We start from the raw sequence: 27,316 nt of genomic DNA, 5'->3' as shown, positions 1-27,316 counted from the left end.
CTAAAGAAAAAAAAAGATTTTTCTTAACATTTATAAGTGTGTGTGTGAGCATGTGAGTTTATGTGCTCTGTATATGCAATACCACCAGTGGCCAGAAGAGGGTGCTATATTCCCAGGAACTGGAGATACAGATGATTTGGCCTTTCTGTGTGTGCTGGGAACTGAACCAAGGTCCTCTTCAAGAGCAGCATGTGCTCTTAACTGATGAGTCATCTCTGTAGCCAGAGTATTTGTTTTTATGTAACTATAAACTTGTTTTTTAATTCTTGTTGGTATACAGAAAGATAATCCATTTCAGTATACTGAGCTTGTATCCAGTTACTGGGCCAAATATACTTATCAACCTGCAATTTATTATTGTATTTTATTTCCTGTGCACCCAATCGTAGCCCGTGTGAATGACAGTTTTTGCCTTTCCCCCGATCTTCAAACTGCTTTTCTCCTCTTCCTCCTCCTCCTCCTCCTCCTCCTCCTCCTCCTTTTCCCCTCCTCCTCCTCCTCCTCCTCCTCCTCCTCCTCCTCCTCCTCCTCCTCTCCTTCTTTGCCTTACGACACTGGCTCGTACCATATTGCGTAGAACTGATACGTGCACCAGTTTCCCCTTACTCTAGCCTCTGTGGTACAGCACTTACTATTTCATCCTTTAAGCACGATGGAGGCTGTGGAGGTTTTGTTTGTTTGTTTGTTTTGGTTTGGTTGGTTTTTGGTTTGGGGTTTTGTTTTTGTTTTTGTTTTTTTGTTGTTGTTGTTTTGTTTTGTTTTGTTTTGTTTTCCTTCCTGGGCACTATATTCTTAGATGGAAAGTTTTGTTTTGTTTTTCTTCAGGTTAAGGCGGCTGAGTTTCTAACTTGCAGATTGCAGTTCGCTTTGTCTCACATTTGCCTCAGTCCAGTCTGACTGACTTTTGGGCCCCCTTTTAGTCTGCAGATTCTATGCAGCTAAAATGACCCCCTGAGCTATGCCCCAGGACAGAGACAAGCAAACTGCATCCTGTGCAGAGCCCCAGACTCAGCCCTTTCCTCTCCAACACAAACTTCACATTCGAGTCGGAGGAGAGGCTGGACTTTGAAAACCCGCTGGCTTTTGGCCTGTGACTCTGATGCCATCCTCTGTCCCTTGGCAACCAGCCTCAGCGGAATACTGGCGAATACTGGCGGGATCCTCGTCCAGCAGACCTTGGCTTTGCAAAGACACTGGAGTGTCAGTCAAACCAGAAAGTCAAGGCCCCCGGGCCCTTACCTCCTACGACAATCATGAGTGTCGTGGGGATCAGGACCACTCTCCCACCCCACCCTGCGGGAGGTTCCTTTAAGAGAGCCTGCCACGTTCAGCTTAACGCGCGCGTCTCTGGGGCGGGAGGCAGAAGCCGCCAAGAATGTTGGACTCGGTCGGGAGTGCGAAGGATGAAGCTCTGCCGGGTGGTTTCCCCCGCTAGTGCCCCCAGAGCCCTCCTCTTCTATTTAACAAGTCCCCGCCCCAACTTCGAAGTTCCCTCCTGCCAGTAGAGCTGGGCCTTGGCCCAACTCCCACCTCCATGCTCCGCCCCCAGCCTAGGCTCCGGGACTTCCGCGCTTGTTCCATCCCGGGTCCTCCCTACCCTTCTCCAGCGAGCCCTGAGGCCGCAATCGGGGGAAGGACCGGTGGCCCGCGTGGCCTCATCCACATGCAGGGGACGGTGCGAAGCAGCGATCGCCAGCAGCACACAAAGGCTGTCCCGCCGCCGCCGGTCGCACCGTGCCAGCCTCGCTCCGCCCGCCTCTCCGGTGGCCTAGACCCGCCCCGCCTCCCCCAGCGTGTCTGCCCCACGATCCCGGCTGCACCATCCGATGGCTTCCGGGAGGAGGCAGACTCCGCTAGACCCTGGCCTCTGCGACCTCCTTGCTACCATAATTGCCCCTTTGGTGACTGCCTGGCACTTCCAGTAGCCTGGTCACCTCGGGCCATGCTGGACAGCGTGGGCCTGGGCTAAAGTCCTAGTCCACTGAGCCCTAACTCTGGACCTTTGTGGAGAGAGGAGTCTGCGGTGGGGCACAGGCTGGACTCTAAAGGAATTGGGAGATTTAGAGAGGCTGGGATGGATTTGGTGAGGTGGAGATACCCTGGGGCCCCCTAAGTGACCTCTGGGGTCTCTGAGGTCTTCATCTCTCCACAAGCTTTTGACCTCCAGAATTATTCTAGGGACAGCCCCCATTCATCCTATGACTTGCCCACCAGACAGTCAGAACCCTTGGAGGACAGGGAGCTATCAGAAAAAAATTATTCTGAGGCCCTGCCACTGTGAGGTAACTTGTCGATGGGTGGCAATTTCATCTGTGCTATGCCCACCCTTCACAACTGGGGCATGAGGGATTTAAAAAGTGCATGTCGTGGCATGCAGCACCTCCCACCCCGCGTGCCTTGCATAGACTCCTTGAGGGCAGGAACAGTCCAGTCTCTGAGCTTTGCTCGCCCACCTCACCCAAGACTGGTGTAGCCCCTTAGTTCCTTCAACTAGGAAGTCCTTCCTAACTCCGATCCAAGTCCCTTTCTGTCTCCCCAGGCTAGGGTTGGGGGGAAAGGGGAGTTCCCTTTAAGGGCGGTGGGGGAGGGGGCTGCCGGCGGGCCCTCCTTCCGTCCCTCCCTGGATCCAGCCGCTCTGGGGGCCCCGGGGACCCGGGACCCGTGCCAGCGCATGCGCCCGCCTGTGGGCGCTGTCCCGGGCTGCGAGGGCCGCGAGCGCACCGACAGACGGACCGACCGACGGACTGGCGGCGGGCCGGACAGACGGGGTAGCGCAGGGAGCTCGGATGAGGCGGGACAGCGACATGACAGGCCACATACAGCAGCCCAGCGGGCGCGGGAACCCCGGCCCTGCGCCCTCGCCTTCCCCAGGCCCTGGACCCGGCCCGGGCACCTCGGAGCGGGTGGCGCTCAAGAAAGAGATCGGGCTGGTGAGCGCCTGCACCATCATCATAGGTGAGCGGGGCGCACACAGGGTGGAAAGCTCTTGGGGACCCCCTTGGTGTTTCTCCCTCACAAGGACCCTAAGAGCCCAGGGGCAAAGAACCCCTTTGAGCACCTGCTGCTGTGGCTGAGGATACACTTGACCCTACTCGGAACGGATCTGGCATAGTAGACACAGATCCTCTGGCTCCTGCCTCCCCAACCTCTCTGGAAATTTGTGCCTGTAAGTGGTGGGTGGGGAGGGGCGCTCTCCTTGTTGCAACCTCCCCTGGCCTTCACTTCTCTGTGGGCTTTGTCAAGGCAATGACCCTATTCCCATCTAGGAAATAATGACTGGGGCTGCTTTTAGTGGCAAGTTCTGGGCTGCAGGGCAGGCTGTCTGCATCCCTACTGTGTGCGGGGGTTCAAGTGCCAGAGCAATGAAGCCGTCTATTCTTGGAAAGCAGGAAAGACTGGGTAAATGGCCAGGTAGAGCCTAAACCAAGGGGAAATGGCTTCCGACCCATCCTTCCCAGCAGCTGTGGTGACAGAATCCAGGGAGAGACAGTGCAGTGGCCAGCGAGAGAGCCCTCATTCAGGCCTGTGGGGTGCTCTTGTGGCCTGGTGGTATCTGAGGGGTTGCTCTCATGGCCTGGCTCTCTTGTTCTCCCTACAGATAGGGCTTTCTGGGTAGGAAGAATCCTCAGAGCCAAGGACGGTGGGTGGTGGTAGTGGGCCTCTCCTCTCCCCCTCCCCTCCACACCTCTGTCCCTTGACTCCTGAAGAACCGGGCTAACCCTCTTGGGAGGGACCTTTTCTGTTCCCCCATGCCCATGGGGTTGAGGGTCTAAAAGATCAATAACTGGGGCCTTGACTGTCCTCTTCCCCAGCCAGTGGGAGCTACAGTCACATCATTGCCCGTCTGCCCTTTAACCCCTGAAGATGGAGAAAGGCTGAAGGACTCATTGGAGCAGGCAGGGGTCTTCACCTCTTCATGCCCCTCCATGAGAAACTCCAGCTGGAGAGATGTAGTGTCTCTTGGATACCCACCACACTCACACCCAGAGTCACCCAGAGTGAACCCAGCTTTGCACAGTTCCATCATCTTGCCCTCTAGAATGGTCCTGATGTTACCCTGCCTGGCTGCCTAATACTAGGAAGGGTTGAGTTGGGGGCTTAGCCAGAGAGTACTGGTTAGAGCTTTGCCTCCAGCCAACACCCTTTGTAGGGGCTGCACTCCCCCACAAAAAGGGAGGCCTATGTGTCCATGGTGCACTAGTAGTCAAGAGGCTGCCCATGTGTGGGGCTTGCCAGAGAGGTTCAGAGACAGACAAAACCTGGTGTCCACGTAGTACACATTACCCCCTGTTACTATGCTATCCTCAAGGAAGTCAGAGGCTGCCAGGGCTCCAGGCCTCTAGAAGAGGGTGATGTTGGCCGTGTGGGGAGTAGAAGAGGCGAGTTCTGCCATCTTGTTTCTTCTTCAGCCCAGGCTTTGGAGAAACTGTGCCCCAGAGCCTGGGTCTGGCCCGCCAGCTCCCTTCACCTTTCAGCCTGTTCTTGCTTCATGGCTCCCCCTTGGCCTCCAGAAGCTGAAGGCTGAGGAGGGTGAAAGTCAACTCGGGCTCACCAAGCATGCTAGATGTGGGAACAACACTCAAATGATTCTCTCCGGCCTGTGGGCCAGGCTTATGGAGCTCTGAAGAGTTCCAGCCAAGACACTGGACCAGGCAGTGGAGAAACCAAGCAGGGGAGAAACCAAGCAGGGGAGGAGGCCAGATCTGCACCTCCTGATGCTCCAAGGGCCCTTCCTTTAATACAAGGCCCTGGGGCCACTCCCCCCAACACGACTGCCAGTCCTGGGTGCACCTGCTCCTTCTCCATTCCTAACTCGGGAAGCTTGGTCAAAGTCAGAAGTCTCCACAGTCATATTCTAACATACAAATCTGGAAAAAGTCATCCCTTGTCTGGGAGCGTCCTGTCTTTATCAGTTAGCTGTTACTCACTGGATATTTCCAAAACGTTCAATGGTTCCTCCCATTGATTCTGAATTCGTTCCTTGGTACATTGTCAGTCTCATCCCAGGTGGAGAAGCGAGGCTTTGGGAATGGGAGGTATGGACAATGGGCTGTAGAGGGGATGAGACCTCACCTCAACTGTAGTTCAGTGCTCACAGCCAAAAAAAAGCAAGCAAACCTGGAGAGGATGAGGCAGGAAGGGAACAGGCAGCTGGGGCAGGACTGTGCATGACACCGGGCATCAGATATCTGTTCAGAGTACCACTTCACGTCCACTCTGTGGGACTGCAAGTTTTGCTCCCACTACACAGATGGAAAACCTGAGGTTGAGAGTTACATGGCACTGTTCACAACTGGTGAGCTCAGAATTTGGATTCAAGTTTCCAGTGTCTTTTGTGAGATGGAGGCTTGGCAAAAATGAAGGCCCGACAACCCTTTTGATGGGACATTTGGGGACTGAGTTAGGTAAACTGAGATCTTCCTCCACTAGGTAGTATCAGAGCCAGGAAAGTCAGCCCTTCCCATGGCTATGCACTCAGGGTCTCTTATCCCACTGTGGAGACCTCAGCTAGCCCCCTCACACAGTCCACACAGTGTGCCCAAGCCTGACAGACCCAGTCACTGTGGCTTTGCTGCCCAGGTCACTGCTTCCCCACCCTTCTCCTGGGACTCAAGTGTCTAGCTCATGTGGATGTTTGAAAGTCAGGCTCAAATGTCTGCAGTGACCTGAAAGGCTAGCGCATGAAACCCGTCTTTCTAGAGGCCAGTCCCTGTCATGCAGCCCTCCACATTCTCGTCCAAAATCTGCAGGGCCATAAGTAAAGGGGCCTCTGCGGACACTCTTCCTTACAGTCCCGAGGATACCCCAGCCCTGCCTGCAAACAAAGAAACTGAGGCCCTAGGGCTGCAACCTGCTCAACACGGGATGTCCTTAGGATAGTGTAGGACACCATTGGAAGTCAGGGCAACGCTAGGCACAAGGCTGAGTGTCTCTTGGCCCCAAAGACACTCATGCACCCATTCAACAGTGCCAGGTGGGTTAAACATCCAGCAAGGGACAAGGAAGGCTGGTCCCTCTGTGAGGGCTGATGTCCCAGCACAGTCAGTCAGCACACAAAATAAACAACCAGGCATGCAGTCCGTGACCAGGAGAAGTATTGGGACCAGACTACTGAGGCAGGAAGGGGGGCAGGTTGCGCTGGAGCAGGGTGGAGTCTGGTAGGGCTTGGTGGTGGGTTGTGAGCTATATGGCAAAGACTCTGCCTTTTTTCCTTTAGGAGGTGGAGCTGTGAGGGGGGATGACCTGAGAAAAGATGGGATGGAACTTAGCTTACTATGGAGGAGAGGCTATGGTGATAAAGGTTACAGAAGGGAGGCCAGGCAGGAAGCCACTTGGACTGAGGCAATGGTGGCTCCAGATGTGGCAGCGGTGGAAGGCTGAGAGGAAGTTCAGTTCTGGAAGTGTTTGTGATGGACTGGACATGGGGGCAAGAGGAGGGCCCAGGGCAACAGGGGTGATGGCTGAGCAATTGGGAAGGTGTTTTGTTTCTGATTGGTCAGGATGACTTCAGAAAGGATCGGATCCACAGAAGGGAGAGGAAGTTGGGAGTTCTATTTGGAGTTACATGGGAGAGGCTAGCTAGTGGGAAGTTTGTGGCCTAGGCTGAATTTAGTAGGATGTCCCTGCTCCAGTTATAAATTTGGGAATTGCCATCGGGGGCAGGAGGAGATTTCCAAGGGACTAATTATAGAAATAAGCAGGGTCAAGGGTCCAGGACTGAGTCCTGGGCACCCAGGGGTTAAAAGTTGGGCTTAAGATGAAGGAGCTGCAAAGAATTCTAAGAAATGGGGCATGGAGGTATGCACCTGTCACCTCTGTGCTCAAGAGGATCATGAGTTCAAGAGCAGCCTGGGTTACATATTCACACTTTACTTAAACAAACAACAACAACAAAAATCCCCAGAAACCAACATCTCAGGAGCCTGGCTGGGGTGCTGAGTGAGCAGCCTGCAGGAACCTGCCACGTAACACCATTTAATTGAGGAAGATGTGGGCCGGGGCTGGAGGGTCAGATTCAGTATCTTAGAGTTTGTTAGTGACCATGACAAGTCTGGGCCTGGAGACTAGGTACTGGCAAGCATACTGGGCTGATGGGACTAGATTGTGAAGGTCAGACCAAAAGATCTCCACCTATCTGCTCACCCTCTCTCCAAAGGAAAGTGGGTTAAGCTGGAGGTACAGGCTGGCTCATTAGCAACCCAGGGCATGTCCTGGATGTCCCCACTCACTTCCTTAGTATCCTACCAAGACCTCAGTGGGGCCACTGTCACGCCAGGGAAGGACACATACTTACTAGAAAGGCCTGGGAAGAGAGGGCAGACTTCACCCAGGTCTCAGCAAAGTTCTGCATGCTCACCTCAGGGTTTAAGGTCCCTCTGGGAATTGGGTCTCCAGAGGAAAAGCTGTATGGGGCACAAGGCTCTCCTGGGTTTATAAAAATAATGTGATCCATAAGTACTTCCTTTGGCAACTGATTTGCCAGCCAAAGCATGCCAGTGTCTAGGTATTATTAAGGAATCCCTTTACAGCCTTCCTCCAGGGCTGTGTGAATGAGGCGAGATCAGATTCTTCAGGCCCAGATGGGTGATCTGGAGAGAGACCTGGGGGTGGCGCTGCTTCAGAAAGTGACTAGGGCTGTTCGCAACAGCAGGGACAGGGAGCCTCTCTGGCCAAGTCAGATCAGACCATCTCTCTACTGACCTCTAGTCCTGGGGCCACACCAGCAGATGGAGAAACTGAGTCCCAGAAGAGAGCACTTGCTATATGTATAATCCTGTATGTGTTTCTAAGGATAGGGATGTTGCCAATGTCAGGACCTCCCTATCCCTTCTCAATCAGACTGCATGTACACACACACACACACACACACACACACACACACACACACACACGCACGCACGCACGCACGCACATGCACACGCACACACGCGCACACATGGTCTCAGGCCATGGGCAAGCAAGTAGCTCATTCTGCAGACTTGACCTCCACAGTCTACCCCTGTGACCTCTACAGTCTGCAACTGCCTCCCAGAAATAGGTCAGCAAGCACCGCAGCAGCAGCAGCAGCAGCAGCCGCAGGGAACAATGGTCCTTTCTTCATTGCTCCTGGAAGCAAGTAAGCCCCATCAGGCCAAACATCTTAATGTGATAAAGCCACCCAGAGAAAGCACAAGGAATGGGGGTGGGGGAGACTTGAGGGTCCTTCCACCTGCCTGCCTGGGAGGGTCAACAAGGACCAGAGAACAGTTGTCCCATTGAATGGGCAGGAATGTTGAGGTCTTGGGGCCCACATCTTTCTGGCTGTCAGTCAGAGGCCCATCCAAGCATTCTATAATATCTTCATTCTATATCTTCATACCTTGGTCCTGTTGGGCCCTGGGTCCCACCCCCTTCTCTTCCTCCTCCTGTTCCTCCTCCTCCTTTCTTTTCCTCCTCCTTTCCCTCCTGCCTCCTCTTCCTTCTCCTCCTTCTCCAATGCAGAATTCCTCAAGAGCTGGTTTGTCCATTGCACATCCTTTCCATAAGACAGATCTACTGGGTTTGAATGTGGGATCAGAGTTCTTAGCCCTACCACTGGTAGAAAAAACAACAACAAAAAACAACTCTAAAACAATGGTTCTTGATCTCAATCTGTGGGTCATGACCTCTTTGACAAACTTTTATCTCCAAAAATATTTATATTTTTCATAACAGTAGCAAAATTACATTTATGAAGCCGCAAGGAAAATAATTGTATGGTTTGGGAGTCAGCACCACATGAGGAACTGTATTAAAGGGCCGCAGCATTAGGAAGGTTGAGGACCACCTGCTCTAAAACATCAGCTCTAGGGACCCTCCCCACATCCATAGCCATTCAGGTACTTAGAACCACCTTCCTTAGCCCTGCTCAGCATCCTTCCGCCCACCCCCTTGTCATCCTCGGCTTCTCACCCAAGCCCACCACCTTGCAGCTGCCTGCATCCATCCCACCCACACGGTGCCCAGAGCAGCCATCAAAGATCATGGTTTCTTTGCTGCTTTCAAGCACAATCCTGGAGCAGGTGCTACAGGCTGTCCTGGCAGAGCTCTCTGATTCCCCCCAGGACCTCAGAGACACATGGTCCTCTTAGCCATATGAGAGAGGTTCTGGGTGGTAGCCTGAAGCAATGAGTCCAAAACAATTGTGCCCCTCCACCCATTCCCAGGCCAGCACTGGGGTCTCAGCCACCAGGCTCAGGGTTAGGGATGCAGCCCTGACCCTGAAGATGCTATGTGAGGCAGGGCTTCCCCAGAGGCTGTCCACATGTCACCAGACTGAGTTGTACAGAGCAGTGGGGTCTATACAGGAGGAGGATGCCTCAGAACCTTGGATGCCCCCAGCTCCACCATACTCATCTCCTTCCAAGGCCACCCAGCCCCCGCTGGCTTCAGACTTCATTGGCTTTTGGCAAATCCTGTTCCGCCAGGTCCTGAGAACTGCTGCCGGATGGAGCAGACTCAAAGGTTCTTTACAAACCCAGCAGCCCACCCAGGCCTTGGGCCCCTCGTCTGAGATATGGAAGGTGGCTCCTCCTCAACGTCCCCAGCCCCAGCCCCATTCCCAGAAAGGGACCAGGGTTATGGCTTACCTCCGGGGATTGAGACCCAGGAATTATTCCATCCTTATCTGGATGCATTTAGGGCTCCTGGGATGTGACCAGAACACCAAGTAGGGCGTTGTGGCTGTCCAGACTGAAAATCTGTGTCGGCCGGGAGTGGGGGTGAGGGATGGCAGGGTGGACCTGGAGTGAATGCAGATTGGCAACCACAGCAGTGTCCTCTGCCAGCCCCGCCTGTGGACCTGACAGGTGAAGTAGCAGACTACACACACACACACACACACACGCACACACCACACACACACACACACACACATCACATGCACACACACACGTGCGCGCACACACGCGCACACACACACACAGACATACACACACACCACACACACACAGACACACACACCACACACACACGTGCACGCACGCACACGTGCACACACGCACACACACACACACACACACACACACACACACTGCCCTACTAGGAGGGACTGAGCTCATGGCCCCACCAGTATGAGCGTTTCTGTACATGTAGTCAGTGGCGGGAATTCTTTACTGTGCGCAGGCACTAGTGTGCATCCTGGGGTTTGCACGGGGACTGGTGTGCATCCTGGGGTTTGCACGGGGACTGGTGTGCATCCTGGGGTGTGGACGGGGACTAGTGTGCATCCTGGGGTGTGGACAGGGACTAGTGTGCATCCTGGGGTGTGCACGGGGACTGGTGTGCATCCTGGGGTTTACACGGGGACTGGTGTGCATCTTAGGGTGTGGACAGGGACTAGTGTGCATCCTGAGGTGTGCACGAGGACTAGTGTGCATCCTGGGGTGTGGACGGGGACTGGTGTGCATCCTGGGGTGTGGACAGGGACTAGTGTGCATCCTGGGGTGTGCACGGGGACTGGTGTGCATCCTGGGGTGTGCACGGGGACTGGTGTGCATCCTGGGGTTTGCACGGGGACTAGTGTGCATCCTGGGGTGTGGACAGGGACTAGTGTGCATCCTGGGGTGTGCACGGGGACTGGTGCTCCTCCCAGGCTTTTTCCCACCTGTAGTTTAGACACAGACTACTGACCTACTGCGGCCAATTAATTACACAGTGTAAAACTAGTGCTTAAGGCTTTGGGCTCTCCACTCACCTTGCCAGATAGATCTGTAAAGTGGCCTATTGCAAAGGTTCAGAGGGCGCAGGCATGGAGTCCTCACTGGGTTCACAGCTTGTTGTCTTTACTGGGACCTTCACCAGCAGGCAGTAAGGGTACCTGCCTTCACTCTGCCCTGTGCCCTATACAGGTGCTCACTGCAGGTGCTGAGGAAACTAACAGATGGCCAGTCATCCTGATGCCCCATGAGGCCTTCAGGCATGGGTACAAAGAATGGTGACTCCTCATTTGTAAGATGGAGACAGAAGTTTCTGTTTGTCACTGGTGTGGCTTTCTGTAGAGAGCGGCAGGGTCCTGAGGCTTCATGCAAAGCGAAGCTGCTGGGGTTCTGGAAGGGTTGCCTGGTGCAAAAGCCTCGTCCACTACTCATCCATCAAGTAGGGAATACAACTGTGGGCTCTGGATGTCCGGGAAGGGAGTCTGATCCACCACTTCCGGGGATGTTCAAAGGTCCACAGAGCAGATGGTATTCTCAGCATCCGCTTAATCTCATACTTCTCAGCAGAAAGAGCAGGGTGGGGCCATGTCTGGGTATTGTGGGACTCAGCACCTACAGTGAGCTGGGTGCAGGGCTGTGAGCGCTGCATGCCTGTGCTCTCTGAGCCTTTACAATAGGCCACTTTACAGACCAACCTAGCAAGGCGAGTGGAGAGCCCCACTCAGGTCAGCAGTCTGTGCTCAAACTCCAGGCAGGACAAGAATCTGTTATGGCCTGTCCCAACCCGGCTGTGTTGGCTGCTGACAGCCTCTAATGCCCATTGCCCTCCCTCACCCCACTGACCCTTGCCCAGCACCTAAACATGTTAACAGCACCAGTCTTAGTTTGGGTGGGGTCTGTGTTCATGACCTGAGTTCTAAGTCCCCAAAGGAAAAGAGGAAATCGAATATGAAGAAATCGAGTAAGAATAAGGCTTCTCTTGGGGCAGCACCTTGGTTAGATCACTACTCTTTAAGATGCCCGGTGAGTTTGGGCTCTGGCCAATAGGAGAAGGGCAGGCAGATGAAAGACAGGTCAAGATCTTGCCATGGGAGGCCAGCTCTGGCCAGCAGATAGGAGAGCAACAGATGGCTAGAGCTGAGGGCCTGAGCCAGAGCTGTGCCCGGAGTACGTGGATTACAGATCAGTGCCCATTCTCTGCCATTGTTCAGATGGCTGGGACACCTTCCTCTCACCTGGAGTGGAAGCCAGGGAATAGGAGAACTCAGGAACCAATTCTGGCAGTGGGCCTGGCTAACTGGGCAAGGTGCCATTCCCCATGCCATAGATAGAGAAAAGCCAATGGTGATCCCAGCATGGGCCTGCCCAGATCCAAGAGGCTCAGTGACAGCCCATGCCTCCAGATCTCCTGCCTGTGCTCCTCCAGAGTTTAGCCAGGCTTCCTTCATCACTGAAGTATCTTGGGCCTCTGACCCCCAGGAAGCCTGAACCACTGACTTGTCCTCAGTCTGATGGCCCCTGTCTTTCTCCACAGGAAACATCATTGGCTCAGGCATCTTCATCTCACCCAAAGGTGTCCTGGAACACTCGGGCTCCGTGGGTTTGGCCCTCTTCGTCTGGGTCCTGGGTGGGGGCGTGACAGCTCTGGGCTCTCTCTGCTATGCAGAGCTGGGTGTCGCCATCCCCAAGTCTGGTGGGGACTACGCCTATGTCACTGAGATCTTCGGGAGCCTGGCTGGGTGAGTGAAGCTCTGGCAGGGCAGGGGATCCACTCTCTAGTGTCAATAGGGGTAGATGAAAATGGTGGCTGGGGGTGGCTGGTAGCCTTCCACAGCTAGAGTGGGTAGCATCAATGCCCACTTCATTTCTCTGGTATCAGACCCTTGCCCTCTCTGGGTTTCCTTTATCTTATTATTTTCTCTTACTTGGTCTGGTATTCTGGGACAGAGTCTTACTATATAACCCACATTGACCTTAAACTCACAATTCTCCTCCATGACCCTCCCATTGGGATCACAGGCCTGACAGAAAAGGGGCACCCTCTTCTGTGTCTCATTTTAAATGGAACCCCCTTTCCCTTCTACTCCCCTTGGGGCGTTTATGGAGGGAGGGATGCTTACTCTCTGAAGCCACTAGAGGATGCTAGCGTGCTGGTAAGGAGGATCTTTATTCTAGTCAAGCCATCTGTTGTAAGAGGAGAGAGGACGGACATGGTGTGTTCTCCCAAGTAATTCACCTGTTTGAGCGTGAGCACGCACGCACACGCACACGCAGACACACACACACAGACACACAGACACACAGACACACACACACACACACACACACACACACACACACACACACACACACACATTGTCCCCAACCTCAAGTTTTTCACGGAGCAGAGCAGAACAATCCCTTGAATGGGATTCAACCTAAAAAACCCTTACTTTGAGGGTGTGCAAAAGTCAGTAGCTATGCAGCAGAGAATGGGGTGCATACCATGTAGGGAAACCCCATTTACACAGCCTTGTGAAAAAAAAAAACGATATGGTTTTTATCAGCCCCCTCAGCAAGGAGAGCATCCTTCCATGGCTCTGAGAGCATGGTCAGTGAAGGTCTGCCCAGGGAATCTGTCTGCTGTGGGTAGGGGCTGGGCCAGGTTCATAGCAGGATTGGAGGAGATGGGGGGTTGAAATTGCTGTAGTTGTCTAGACCAGTTCAATGAAGATTCTTAAGGTCCCGGCCTACCCCAGGAGGACATGGTAGCCAATGTGTCCTGAGAGTCAGGTAGGTGCAACAGAGGTGACACCTACTGTTCCATTTCAAAGGCTCCAGAGATGATGGTTTTAGTAACAGAGGAGGGTCTTGGGGCAGGGCTTGTATTATTGTGGAGGTCTGTGTCATGTTGAGGAAGGTGCTTAGTCGGGTCTTGGGTAGAAGGTCTAGGACCCACAAAAGCAGAAGTCTGTTACTGTGGGTCTGGAGATAATACTCAGGGAGAGGGTGAGAGAAAAGGGGACTCCAGGGATTCCACTTCATGGGCAACCAGAATGCAAGGATGAGCAGAGGGGATGAGCTATTGATCTGTAATGCCTGACAAGCTGAGGAGTTGGGGTGTGTGTGGATCAAAGATGAGGATTGAGAGGCATGTCCCAAGGGACTCTTCGCCCTCAATGATGAGCCAGGAGCTAGCTAACACCATCCCCAAGGGTGCAGGCAGGATCACCTCTCTGGATGAAGGCATATACCTAAGCCGAGAGTCCCAGGCTCCCACAGGATACTGCAAAGGTGAGGTTCTGTTATAAGGACATAAATCACTCTTCCAAAATCAAGGCTCACCACCAACCATCTTAAGCCACAAAGTGCTGAGAGCCCCAGATGATGTTATAGCTTGAGGGCTGGGATTCGCCTGCCTGGGCTCAGGGGGCAGCCTGGGATCAATTTCCAATTGTTCCAATACCCACCTCCTCATCCTCTGGCAGTCCACCAGCTCTGGGGGGAGGAGGCTGGTCCTCATCTATCCCAGACCCTCACATCTGGGCCAGGCAGGTGTGGATGGGAGAACTGAGGGTGCCCTATACCATGCTGGCCCTCACTACTTACAGATTCCTCCTGCTCTGGAGTGCTGTCCTCATCATGTACCCCACCAGCCTGGCTGTCATCTCCATGACTTTCTCCAACTATGTGCTCCAGCCTGTCTTTCCCAACTGTATTCCCCCAGCCACAGCCTCTCGAGTACTCTCCATGGCCTGCCTGAGTGAGTGTCTTTGAGCCTCTGTTCCCACAGTGGCTGGCTGCCCCACTCCCATGGTACTCTCTAAAGTGGAGTGGGAACCCCCACCTGCTGTCACCTGTAACATCTACCTCAAGCCCCAGGGTGCTGGCTGCTGAAGAGTCTGTTCCCCTTGTTGTCTGGCCTCAGGTGCCCACACCCCTTTTTTCCCTAGTGCTCCTGACATGGGTGAACAGCTCCAGTGTGCGTTGGGCCACGCGCATCCAGGATATCTTCACCGGTGGAAAGCTGTTGGCGCTGGCACTCATCATTGGTGTTGGCTTTGTCCAGATTTTCCAAGGTAGTACCAGGGTGGGAGCACTGGAGGGAATTGGGGGGGGTGCTAACCCCTGACATCTGGACTCCCCAGGACACTTTGAAGAGCTGAGGCCCACCAATGCCTTCACGTTCTGGATGACACCATCCGTGGGTCACCTTGCCCTGGCTTTCCTGCAAGGTTCTTTTGCCTTCAGTGGCTGGAACTTCCTCAACTACGTCACCGAGGAGCTGGTTGACCCTCGCAAGTGAGTGACGCACCTGGACAGGCACTGGTAGGGAAAGCAGTGGTCCTCACAGGTCTGCTGGTACCCAAGACTCAGACTGGCCATCTGCTGACCACACTTGCTGCTGTGACAACAGGCTCAAAGGAGAGTCTAGAGGCCAGGTTCTTCCCTGTCTGCAGCTGCAGCTGGGCCCTCCTGGGACCTTGGAAAGACTTGAATATCATTATGCTGCTGTGTTTAGTGAGTTACATTTGGTCCAAAATTGTCCATATGTACACAACATGGTTCTGAAGGATAGAGCCTATGATATTCCATCTGATGCTTAGCCAGAGGCCTTGGCAAGGATAGTGGCAGCTGAGGGGGCAGGGGTTTGAGGTCCCCAGGGAGACCTCAGACTTGAGGGCTGAGCTCTGAAGGCATTTGAGATTTCCCAGGCTGACTTTAGCTATATGCAATTGTTTTCTTTCTACCCAGACATTAATTAGATCCTACCCTCAGGGGATGACATGTCCTCATCCCAGTGGCCTCTGTCCCTCCTTCTGTGCTCAGACAGCAGTTTGGGGGAAAGGCAGACAGCAGTATGTGTCTGTCTCCAGCAGCAATGCTGTTCCCTTTCCTGCCTGAAGCCGCGCCCCCTCCCCCAGCAGTTGCAGATGACACTCTAAGGTTCCCCCCACACTGTGCCTCATTCTTGCACAGGAACTGACACTCTAATCTCTGTCCCCAGAAACCTACCTCGAGCCATCTTCATTTCCATCCCACTGGTCACCTCCGTGTATACATTCACCAATGTTGCCTACTTCACCGCCATGTCCCCCCAGGAGCTGCTGTCCTCCAATGCAGTGGCTGTGGTGAGTGGGGACCTCAGCCCTCTCTGCAGCCCTCACCCCATCCCCAGCCTCATACCTGGCCTCTCTTCTGTGCCCATGCAGACCTTCGGTGAGAAGTTGCTGGGCTACTTTTCATGGGTCATGCCTGTCTCTGTGGCACTGTCTACTTTTGGAGGGATCAATGGCTACCTGTTCACCTCATCCAGGTGACTGGACTGAGGGAAGGGGAGAAGATGGTATTGGTGAGACTAGGTAGGTGAGACTAGGTAGGTGCCTTGCTGTGTGCAGGCTGCGTTAGGGAAGGGAAAGCTGAGGCAATGAATTCTCCAGAAGCAAATATCTGAACCCAATCCTGAGGTAAAGGAAGCCAGGAGACAGACTACATGAGGAGAGCTGTTAGGGCCTGGAGGGCAGAGGGCAGAGGTCAAAGGTGAGAGCTGGGTTCTAGCAAGCCACAGAGAAGCTCTAATGCAAGGCTCTGGTCCTGATCCATCTCCCTCCCTGTACCCAGGCTATGCTTCTCTGGAGCCCGAGAGGGACACTTGCCCAGCTTGCTGGCCATGATCCATGTCAGACGCTGTACCCCAATCCCTGCCCTCCTCGTCTGTGTAAGTATGGGAACCTGACCAGCCAGTGCACAGAGACATCTAGCAATGGGCTGTTGTTGCTGTTGTTGTTGTTGTTTTAAATAATGGCAAAAACTCATTCCTGCCTATGGTAGATGGGCCATGGAGGGTGGGAAAGGACTGGGACTCCCCTGACCTCCTGACCTGAGTGGGAAGGCCCAGAGCAGCCTGCAGGGATGGCCAGAAGCAGGTGGGAGGCCAGCTGTCAGCCCTCGGTCCTCTCCCAGTGCGGGGCCACAGCGGTCATCATGCTCGTGGGTGACACATACACACTCATCAACTATGTGTCCTTCATCAACTACCTCTGCTACGGAGTCACTATCCTGGGCCTGCTCGTGCTGCGCTGGAGGCGGCCAGCACTCCACAGGCCCATCAAGGTGAGGCTGGAAATAACCAGGGCCAAGTTGAGCACCAAAGGCAGGTGTGGGTGACAACGACCGGGGCTGCAGCATTTGCAGAGTGCAGGGCTTTCCATGCTCTGACATACTCTCTCCTCAGAACCCAAGGAAGCATGTGCTTTTAATATTCCCAGTCCACAGACAGGGACAATGAGACCAAGGTCACATGGACTGCCAATGACAGAGCCTGGCATTCTCATGCTCTCACATGAAAGAGTGGCAGAAAAGCACCCCTCCCCCCATCTGTATATAAATCCTGAAGATTGCCTGAATTACGAAGCACCAAAAAGTAGTTGAGCTGCAGTCAAATGCAAATGGCAATAGATAGCTCAGCACTGCTCAAATAGACAGTCTCAGCAGTTCAGCCAACTGGTCAACCCAGGAGCTGCTCCCCAGTGCACTGGTCTGCAACCAGAGCGGCCAGAGCAGGCCCCAGTTCCCAAGAGATGGAGAAAGTGCCTCTGATCCCTGGGGTGGTTCGGGGAGGAGAGCTAGGGCGATGCCCCTCCCCCGGTGCTCCTGTCCATCCTTTCTCTGTTAGGTGAACCTCCTCATTCCTGTTGCGTACTTGGTGTTCTGGGCATTCCTACTGGTCTTCAGCTTCATCTCGGAGCCCATGGTCTGTGGGGTCGGTGTCATCATCATCCTCACTGGGGTCCCCATCTTCTTCCTGGGAGTATTCTGGAGAAGCAAACCAAAGTGTGTGCACAGACTCACAGGTGAGCCGCCACCATGCCTCTTGGGGGGAGGGTGAGCATCTCTTTGATCCCACCCCAGAACAAGGGCCTCCGACCAGCCTGGCTGGTGACAAAGGGCCCAGTGACTTCCCTCAACATTCCTGCTACATGTAGATGTGGCCAGGATCCACCTGCAAAAGAAGCAACTCCCTGCCCAAAGGAAGCATCTAGAGTTAGGGTCATCCCTGTCTCAAAGGATCAACCATGATCTGTCTGTCTGTCTTATCTGTCTGTTCTTAGAGTCCATGACACGCTGGGGCCAGGAGCTGTGTTTCGTGGTTTACCCCCAGGGATCCCTGGAGGAGGAGGAAAATGGCCCCATGGGCCAGCCCTCCCCATTGCCCATCATGGACAAGCCCTTGAAGACACAATGAGACCTTGTAGAGACTGAAACAGCTGATTCTGTTTACATGTTGTTTATTGAGGAGGGTTTTGTGTTGTGTTTTGTTTAATTTTTTTTTTCTGGGGAAAAAAAAAAAAGCGAGAGAGATCCGACCCTTAAGAGGCCTATTGTAAGGGACCGGCCACTGGGGTCAGGCTTCCTACCTTCGCACTGCCCTGCTAGCTTCTCCCAAAAAGCCTGTAAATAAACAGGGCTGGTTGTTGCTGTGTGCAAGGGGAGTCCCTGGAGACTCAGCATGGCCTATCAGTTGCTAGTTGGGAAGGTACTATGGAGGAAGTTTTCTGTTGAGTTTTGCTGCTGGAACCTGAGGCTGGCTCCATGGGGCCCATAGGAGACAGTGAGACTCCATCTGTGACCCTCCATCCCACCTTGAGCTCAGGTACCCAGAGGAACCCAGAAATCCCTAGCTGGGACTATCCTTCCCATAAATCACCAAAGTGAATGCTACCACTTCTGATAGCACAGCATTGCCCTGGCTTCAGGTGGGGAAACTGAGGCTATGAAGCAGGACAGGATAGATGTCATCATTGTCACTCAGTACCTTGGCTTCTGTATCCTGAGAAAGCATAGAATGGCCTCTATCATGGTCATCCTCTCATATTTTCAGCCTTACCATTATGCTTAGGGACTGACCCAGCAGCCAGTGGGCAAGGGGACCCAGCCTAGCCAGGCCCATGCTGCCACCATAGGCACGAGGATGGGACAGAAGCCACTAGCCCATCTCCCCCAGGGGCCCTGTGGAAAAGGGTGAATAACGCACTCACCATGAATGAGGTCCAACACCCCCCATGACCTTTTCGGGCCTCAACTACAGCTCCTGGCAGAGTTCTGGGATGGGCAGCGGGTGCCACTGCTGGGTGAATGAACTGAGAAGCCACAGAAAACATTGCAGAAAGCCTGGCTCTGGCTCTCCTGCTTTTCTGGAAATGAATCCCCAGATTAGAGTTGCAGGGAGCAATTTGATGTGAGACTCCCAGGGGCTGTGCTCTTGCCAACCTCAAAGGTGGTTTTATCACCCCACCCTCCTTCCCAGGCCAACTAATGGACCCCTAAGCCCCTGGCAGCAATGCCCATCAGGGCTATGGGCTTGCAGAGGTAGCCCTCTGGCTGAGTGCCCAGGCCTTCCACCGGGGATGCTAGGTGGGCCTCTGTAAGAAAGAATGCAGAGGCAGCGTAGAAATGACCGTGTATTCCCTGGTTACAAAGCGGGGCTGTGGCAGTCACCAGCATGTCCAATGGGTCAGCAGACCAGCAGGGCTTCATCGTCACTAGCCTCCAATATTGGGGAGCAGGTTGGTGGGGGGCTCCTGCAGACTCCCAATGACTCTGGTGAGTGGGGATTGTGGGTGCTGCTGGCAGTGGGAGTCTGGGGGTAGGGGTCTTGGGCCAAGCAGGGTTCTGGAGGTGTGTCCACAGGGGCTGGGCTGTCTTCTGGAGGGTCCTCACAGGCCTTTCTCTCCTTGTCCTCTGGCCTGTACTCTGGGTCTCGCAGGTTCAAGGATGGAGGTGGCACTGAAGGCCCCACTTCTGGTACATGGCCAGGGCCACTGGGTGGCCCATCTCCAGCTTCCCTGGGGCTGCCTGTGTCTGTATGGGGTGCTGGGGGATCTGGGACAGTCCCTGGTGCTGCCTGGAGGAGCCCATCACCCAGCACGGTCTGTGAGGTACGCGCAGCCGTCAGCAGTGGGATCTGGCCTCGAGGTGCCCGTGGGCGGTGGAAGAGCCTGTTCCAGAGGCGGCCGAGCCTGCGACGGGATGGCCCCCTGCGGGAGGCATGCCGACGCATCTGTCGTCGCATGGCTGTGCGAAGGTTCTGCAGCACTGAAGCCTAGGGGTGGGGCAGTAGCTAAGGTAGGGGCCAGGTCATCTGGGAACAACCGCCTTCCAGACCAGAGACTAATCTGAGCTTCCTCCACCTTCCCCACTCCAAACACCCTAGCCTTAGCTGGCTGGCCCCTAGGTCTCCTGGTCTTGGGGGCTCTCAGACCCAGCAGGAAAGCAACCTGGGCCTTGTAGGATCTCACTTATACTCATGGAGGCTCACCTGGGATGCACTGTAGACAGGAAAGTCCTCTACCGGTGGGATGAGGCCCTGGGCGATGAGCTGGCCATAGGATGGGGGGGCCTCCCGCCGCACAAACTCTGCCTCTAAACGTGTCATTTGGGTCTCAAAGGCCCTGAAAGCAACGGGCAGAAGGGAAGGATGATAGACACTTGCCATAACGGCAGGATTTAGGGACCCCACCCTTGCATCTGGACCCCTGCATGCACACACAAGAACAGTCTTCCTGTACTGGGACGACCCAAACCCATAGCGTGGAATGTAGTGAGATTTTCTCCAGGGAAACGTAGGAACTGGGGCTCCAGGCCACCACGTGGTGCCCACCTGTACTCCTGCGTGCGCAGGGAGTAGAGTTTGAAGGCACAGCCTAGGGCGATGACCAGCAGCAGTCCACACACCAGGCTGCCAATGAGGGCGGCGGTGATGACCTTGCGGGGCACGGCGGCCAGGCACCCATGCTCATCGCTGCCGTCTTGGCAGTCCTCCTGGCCATCACAGCGCCAAGTCTCAAAGATGCACAGATTGGTACCACAGTGGAAGGTGCCCGGCTGGCAGGAAAAACAGTTCTTCTCATCGGCACCGTCGGGGCAGCTTTTCTGGTTGTTGCAACGATCGGCAGGTGCATAGCACAGGCCACTGCCACCCTCACAGGGATACTGGTCCGGAGGGCATGCTGGGCAGCCCTGTTCGTCCCGGCCACTTGCACAGTGCCACCAGCCATCACAGCGCTGTGGCTCTGAGAAGCAGCCCTGCTCCCCGGTGCTCCCATCGTCTCCCTCACTGCTGCCCCCACATGGCTGCTCCCACGGAAGACAGTAACCTTTCACCTGGTACGTGGCATTGAAGCCGTGGCCAGCACTGCGGGCGCGAGCATGGTAGGCCACGGTGAGGCGGCCCTGTGCCGCCTCAAGGCTCACAGGCCGGTGGTTGCTGCGGTAGGAAAGTGTTTGCAGCAGACGGTCCCCACGCTCGCCTAGGCCTTCGTACACTTGGACATAGTCATCATAACCCAGCCGTAGCTCCAGCTGTAGCAGCACACGCCGAGGGTCCTGTGTGTCCACCAGCCACGTGCAGTGAAGGTCTGAAGGCCCTCGGGCAGCGCCAAACAGGTCTGGAGAGGCGAAGGAACCATAGAAGCTGCCCAGCCTCCGGCCACATGCTAGGTCGGGGCAGCCAGCTTCATCAGAGCCATCACCACAGTCCTGTGTGCCATCACAGCGCCTCTCCACCGGCAGGCAGCGTGTGGAGCGGGCTCCACTGCATGGGAAGGTTCCCCCGGGGCACAGGCTGCCTGGTGGCTCCGAGGCGGGTGCTGAACAGTTACCCTCATCCGAGCCATCTCCACACTCATCCACCAAGTTGCACTGCCAAGGACCAGGCAGACACTTGCCATTGTCACAGCGGAACTCATCTGTCTGGCAGGAGGCCTGGCCCAGCTTCCCTGGAGGCAAAGAGGGACACCATGAGCCTCCCTCCAGCACCAGGCCTGAGCCTGGGAGCAAGCAAATGGCTTCAGCCCCAACTCAGGCTCTGTACAAAGAAGCAGGGCCACCTACGGGGCACAGACTCAAGGATGGAAGGCTAGGTTCAGTATCAGAGCTGAGCTTAGGCTGAGGGCAGGTTCACTTCCAGCAAACTGGGGTCAATTACCTGAAGAGATGCTGAAGCACTCCCAGACATCAGCCCCACCCCTACCCCAGGATTAGTAAGGCAGGTAAGGGGAGCCCTTGCAGAAAACTGGGGCCAGAGGAAAAGCTTGCTGCATCACCTCGGATATAGGAGAGGCGGAAGCCCTGGGCCTGGCCGGAGCTGGAGGCATCTGAATGGAAGAAGATCCAGACGTGGTCTCGTGCAGAGATGAAGGCGGGTGGGATGGCCGAGCCGCACAGGCGAAAGGTCTCCTGGCGAGGTGGAGCTGCTGGGCCCAGCAGGAGCCAGTCCAGGGAGCACTGGTGAGATTCTTCCACATCGAAGTTCCGGAAACTGTGGGCAGAGGGGACCCCAGGGATGGGTAGGAGGACAAGGGCCTCCCGGCCCAGGATGAAACAGTAGCAGTCAAGCTGGAGCTCTCGGCAAAGGCAGCTAGCTAGCTGTCTCACCCAGTGGCCCTCCTTCTATCTCCCAAATTGCCTGGCTCTGCGCTCTCAGCCCCTCAGGGTCCACTTTGCCTCCACCCCAGGGTCCAGAGGGATCACAGCATCCATGGACTGCATCCATCAGTCCAGCTCCCTTCCAGCTCTCTGGCCCACAAGCACGCACATAGCACCCCCAGCTCAAAACTGGGGTGTCAGCGGTCCTCTGACATGTTCCCCTGAAGGGTGGTAACCAAGGGCTCAGATCCCTCCCATCCTCAGTCAAGTGGACAGCACAAACTCCCAGGATAGTGCACTGAAGGTGGGGCTCTGCCCATGGGGTTACCCTACACTGCAGCTGGGTGACTGCAAGCTGCCCAGATGAAACACTGGCACCAGGGCTGAGCGAAACAAGCCCAGAAACCAGAAAGCCTCTGCTCATACCCATCCCATTCCATAACATCTATGGAGTAATTAGACCTGGGCAGGCTTCTGGATTTTAGCATTTACAAGTGTGACACACAGAACCCATAGAGACTCCCTAGCCAAATGTCCCCATGATCACCCTAGGTCTAGGTTTCTAGCTCTTCAGTGACACTCACTAGCACCGTACCCTGTCACCCTCTGCCTGTATCTACAGCTGCATTCACGGAGGGACCACCTGAGGTCCCTGCAGAAACCCTGACCTGAGTTCCATGCCAGCCTGGCCTCAAGTCACTCCTCAGGACAGAAACAGACACCTTTGCCACCTTAAGCAGCCAGACTACACCCACCAGCTCCTCAGGCTCACTTTTGGGGACTAAAAAGAAAAGTTTCAGTACAGGAAGTGACCCAGCTCAGAGCACCCAGCCAAGGAAGTGGACAATTAAGTGATCATATGCTCACATGCACACACAAGCTTACAGCTCACACATGGCCACACAGGTCTCACAGCTGCCTGTTCCTAAATGTGTCTATACACCTAAACACATACATACCTGTCACACACACACATGCACGCATACACACACACACACACACACACACACACACACACACACACTTGTCATCCTTGCTAAGACCTGGGCTTCTCTGCATATCACACCTGTTCACACCCACGTGTGTGTGCCCTCTACACCTGCTAGGCCTGCACACATGTACAGTCCCACAGAAGCTCCCCTTACCTGATGGTGATCATGTCACCACGGTCACCCTGAATATACCAGCTGCAGTTGGTACCCGGCGGGTAGTTGAGGGGCCAGGCTGGGCTGTAAATGACCCCTCGCCGTTCAGTGTGCTGTTCCAACTTCCCACTGCAGGCAGCTGTTGGGAGAGAAGGCCTACGGGTAGAAAGCAGGTTTGGTGGGGTGTCTCTGCTCGTGGCTTGAATACAAGCTTCCCTAAGCCCAGCCAGTCCACAGTTCAAGTCTTCATGAAGCCGTGTGGGTGGAGTTCAAGGAGGGACCCTCTAGACTTGAGTAGCCCAGTCCTGTAGTATAGTGGAGTCTTGACCTTGTGTGTCCAGTCCCTGTGCCCCATCTCAGTAGGACAAAGAGCAAGACATTTTTAATTCCCCTTGGCATCCAGCACATGCCATGTGAGGTCTCAAAAACCTCAGCTTAGTAGGGGGTCTTGCATGGAGGCCTCCACAGGCCATCTCACTAGAGTGCCCTGTGTAATCATGTAGAACACAGCCCCAAGGGAGCTAAAAAGATGGATCAGCAGTTAAGAGCACTTTCTGCTCTTGCAGAGGACCCGGGTTCAATTCTCAGCACCCACATGGCTGCTCACAACCATCTGTAACTCCAGTTCCAGGGGATCCAAGGCCCTCTTCTGACCTCCATGGGCTCCTGCACACATGCGATGCACAAACATATGCTCAGGCACACACATATGCACATAAAATTAAATAAATAAATGTTTTTTTTAAAAAAAAAAAAACCACAGTGCCAGGAAAAGAGGGGCTTTGTCATCTGATACATTTTACTGGACACCTACTATGCACCAAGCAAAAGTTAACAGGCATGTTGAATCTGAAAGTCATCCCTGTCAAAACTTCACAAGTTGGGGCTGAAAGCACACAGAATTCATACAGAATCCCTGGTGATGTGAAGGGAGGTAGTGATGTCCAGACCTGGCTGCTAGTGTAGTCTGGGTCTCAGTACACCTTGTATAAAATTGGGGTTTGGGGGCCGGAGAGGTGGCTCAGTGTTTAAGAACACTTGCTGCTCTTGCAGAGGACCAGCATTTGGTTCCCAGCAACCCCAGTGGGCAACTCACAACTACCTGTAACTCCAGCTCCAGGGGATCCAATGCCCTCTCTAGCCTCTGCATACATATATATAACCCATCCTCCCCCACATTACACACATAAGTAAAAATAAATCTTCTTTCATTTAAAATTTGAGATTTTTATCTAAATATATGTGAAAAGACACTGGAGGTAGATATCCTAACCAAGTAAAGAAATAAGCCTCAGAGAAGGTAAATGGTTTCCAGGGCACACAGCCAGTTAGTAGCAGAGTCAGGATTCACCTGGTCCTTTGGTGGGCTCAGCCTCTCACTGCAGGACCTAAGTTCCCAAGCATTTATGAAGCGTCAACTACATGCCACATGAGGGATGAAGCCATCATTAGCCAGCACCACACCTGCCCTGCTGTATGGGCTCTCCCAGGGCCAGGCAAGGCACCCTTATACTCGGCTGCATCCCTACTATGACTTCCAAATGTTTATCTAATCCAACCTGTTACAAAGGCTAGGCCCACTTTACAGATGGAAGAGCAAGGCTTTCTCCAAGCTTACTTCCTCAGTAGACTCCAGGCACCTGTCATGATGCTTCTGAAAATTCATTCTCTGCAGTTGTGGCCTCTGGCTAGGAAGCTGTGGGAGGACCACACATCAGCCCTCTGCATCCCAGTCTCTCTGAGAGATGACATGTTTGTCTGTCTACCGAACTGCCTCATATCTCCTGTATCTTTGCTTCCCTCATCCTCAAGATCCCTCCCATGGAAGTGAGGGCTGTTCCCCACTCACTCACTCCTTCTCAGCATCAGCTCTTTGGGGGCCCTTCGTAGGGAAGCCCTCACCATATCACCCCCGATGGAGCCCCTATCCTTTGCTGCTCTTCTCCTCCTCGGCCTCTGCCACAATAGTGACTTCCCTATTGTTCCAGAAATTGTTTGATGACAAGTCCCCAAAGGAAGGCAGGATGGACGCTCTGGCCTGACACCCAGGTGCCAGCAGGTGCCCGGCATGAACTACTGATGGTCAGTCTAGTCCCTTCTGAGCATCCTATTATCCAGTCTACTCACAAGAACATCAAAGAGCTAAGTCAGAAACGCCATCTTTGAACAAGGTGTGGTGGCTCACAGCACACAGGAGGCTGAGGCAGGAGGAGCCTGAGTTTGAGGCCAGCCTGGGCTACATAGTGAGTTCTAGGCTGGCATGGACTACATGAGACCCTGAGGAAGAAAAGAAAGAAAGAAAAGAAAGAGAGGAAGGAAGGAAGGAAGGAAGGAAGGAAGGAAGGAAGGAAGGAAGGAAGGACCAAAGGAAGAAAGAAGGATTGAGGGAGGAGGGAGGGAAAATGGGAAGGAGGAGGAGGAGAAAGAAGAAACAGGAAGGAAACACAAAAGGAGGGAAGGAAAGGCCACCTTTGTCCCTAATGTGGGGTGGCCATCCTCAGAGATTCATTCTTTGCAGCATCAAGGGCACCAGCTCAGTGAGGTGCATGCCAGCTCCTCTGCTCCTGATGCTCACACATGGCCCTAGGATGTAGCCTCCCCAATCTCAGGTGTTTTGCAAGGTAACAGGAGCTGTGCACTCTACTCCCAGCCCAGAAGCCAGAGCTAGCAGAACAGGGTCTCAAGAGAACCTGCAAGGTGCCCAGGCTGGACCATATAAAGCCACTAACTGGAGAGTCTTGTGGAGACCTCAGTGTCTACCTCATATGACCTGGAGGATTTCTCCTTCCTGAGGAGGTGTAGGGTTGAGGTGCAGGGTGAGTGGTTCCTGGCGGGCAGAGCCCAGTGAGATTGGGAGAGTCCTCCTCCTACACAGACTCCATCAAGGTCCTAAATCAACATCTTGCTCTCTTCCTGCCTCAGCCAGAACACTTACTTGTCCATGTGCACCCACATTTGTTCAGGGTTTAGGTGGCCTGTCTGTCCAGATGACTGGACTAGTGCCAGCCCAACTCAGCCTTTCCACAACCGCTCTGTCCAATAAGCCCACAGACATCACTGTTAACTGTTCCTATCTCTGGAGGGTGTCACGAGTACCAGGCCGTGACTCTACAACTACTGTTTGGGAGGGAGAATGGGTCCACTCTAGGAGCTCCATGAAGGGCTCTTGACTACTTGGCAGTAAGCTCGGAGATGTGTCTAGCTTGGTCACCACACTGAACCCCAGCTCTCCAAGACAGCAGGTTCATCTCCACCTCAATGCACCACACTAGGGCCTGGGCCTAACCCTTCATGGCCATATGTATCCCCATGTGAGGACGCATCATATACGTCTGTAAAACAATCAAAAAAGTGACAGTCTCAAGGCAGACAGTCATGTGATGGGACAGACCAGTGGGGCAGAGGAGTCTACAGGAATGTTTTGTGGGAGGTGAGGATTTGACAGGCTATAGAAAGGTCAGAGCAGAAACAGGACTGTTCGTGGGATACTGGTATAGGAGAGATCCTAGGGGTGTTGGGGTGTCAGGGAGGTCCCTCTGAGCTTGAGGTGGAGACCAACCTTTGCTCCTACAGAAGGTTGTCTGAGCTCACAGTGACTATAGAGGAAAGTGATGAATGGCAGTTTTATAGGCAGTGTCTTAGTTGTGGGTCTGAAGAATTGTCAAGTCCTCTGAGAGGGCAGGGGCAGGGCCTGATGCAGCATGACCTGTAGATCTGATTTCCAGACGTTATTGGTAACCAGGACAACCTGCATGTTATAACCTGGCAGCAGGGTTCTCTCACCCCCAGGCAAATGCCTAACTAGTAGGAGACAGTGTGAACTCGATTGAGGCATCCCTAGCACCACAGCGGGAAGCAGGGGGATGCAGGACTAAGGAGGTAGGTCTTTTGATCCAGGGAGGACCTGACACAAGAGGAGCAAGGGATGGGCTGAGGCACCAAAATGTATCTGGTGCAGGCTGAGAAAAGGCTAGGAGACAGTAGGACCATAGAGAAAGTATTTGGAAACACATTCATGAGGCCCACACTGGGAGGGGTCGGCTAGGCCAGGGAGAAGCTGGTCAGCAATGCCAGAGGGATCAGAGCTGG

At 54.2% G+C, this 27,316-nt stretch overlaps 2 protein-coding genes across 4 annotated transcripts in view; one reads left to right on the top strand and one right to left on the bottom strand.

Annotated features, from left to right (window-relative positions):
• The first annotated feature begins 2,616 nt into the window (after positions 1-2,616).
• Slc7a10 (solute carrier family 7 member 10) lies at positions 2,617-17,955 on the top strand. 3 transcript variants are annotated; one of them, XM_036182083.1, is made up of 12 exons: positions 2,618-2,955; positions 12,211-12,249; positions 12,343-12,415; positions 14,267-14,418; positions 14,609-14,734; positions 14,804-14,957; positions 15,664-15,787; positions 15,869-15,972; positions 16,278-16,374; positions 16,620-16,769; positions 17,332-17,509; positions 17,768-17,955. In XM_036182083.1, exons 1-12 carry the CDS (start codon positions 2,787-2,789, stop codon positions 17,899-17,901), a joined length of 1,500 nt encoding a protein of 499 aa, XP_036037976.1. In that variant the 5' UTR covers positions 2,618-2,786; the 3' UTR covers positions 17,902-17,955. The 3 variants fall into 3 exon arrangements, with proteins under 3 accessions (XP_036037983.1, XP_036037976.1, XP_036037967.1); XM_036182074.1 differs by having other exon boundaries at positions 12,211-12,415; XM_036182090.1 differs by lacking the exon at positions 16,620-16,769 and having other exon boundaries at positions 2,617-2,955; positions 12,211-12,415; positions 17,391-17,509.
• A 1,145-nt stretch (positions 17,956-19,100) lies between these two features.
• Lrp3 (LDL receptor related protein 3) overlaps positions 19,101-27,316 on the bottom strand; it is a 12,447-nt gene continuing 4,231 nt past the window's right edge. Inside the window, exons 3-7 of the mRNA XM_036182062.1 lie at positions 23,228-23,366; positions 21,761-21,975; positions 20,317-21,433; positions 19,975-20,107; positions 19,101-19,758 (exon numbers count right to left, since the gene is read on the bottom strand). Coding sequence (XP_036037955.1) covers positions 19,171-19,758; positions 19,975-20,107; positions 20,317-21,433; positions 21,761-21,975; positions 23,228-23,366 — 2,192 coding nt within the window. The 3' untranslated portion in view covers positions 19,101-19,170. The remainder of the gene's footprint in view (positions 19,759-19,974; positions 20,108-20,316; positions 21,434-21,760; positions 21,976-23,227; positions 23,367-27,316) is intronic.

The sequence above is a fragment of the Onychomys torridus genome, chromosome 1 (assembly GCF_903995425.1).
Source record: "Onychomys torridus chromosome 1, mOncTor1.1, whole genome shotgun sequence".
NCBI classification, from domain to species: Eukaryota; Metazoa; Chordata; class Mammalia; order Rodentia; family Cricetidae; genus Onychomys; species Onychomys torridus.
This window is presented reverse-complemented; position numbering and strand designations above follow the sequence as displayed.

Coding starts and splice junctions, on each gene's coding strand:
- Slc7a10 (XM_036182074.1), top strand. CDS start 2,787: ATGAGGCGGGACAGCGACATGACAGGCCACATACAGCAGCCCAGCGGG. Junction 15,788..15,868: donor CCTCCAATGCAGTGGCTGTG/GTGAGTGGGGAC, acceptor GTGCCCATGCAG/ACCTTCGGTGAGAAGTTGCT. Junction 15,973..16,277: donor TACCTGTTCACCTCATCCAG/GTGACTGGACTG, acceptor CCCTGTACCCAG/GCTATGCTTCTCTGGAGCCC.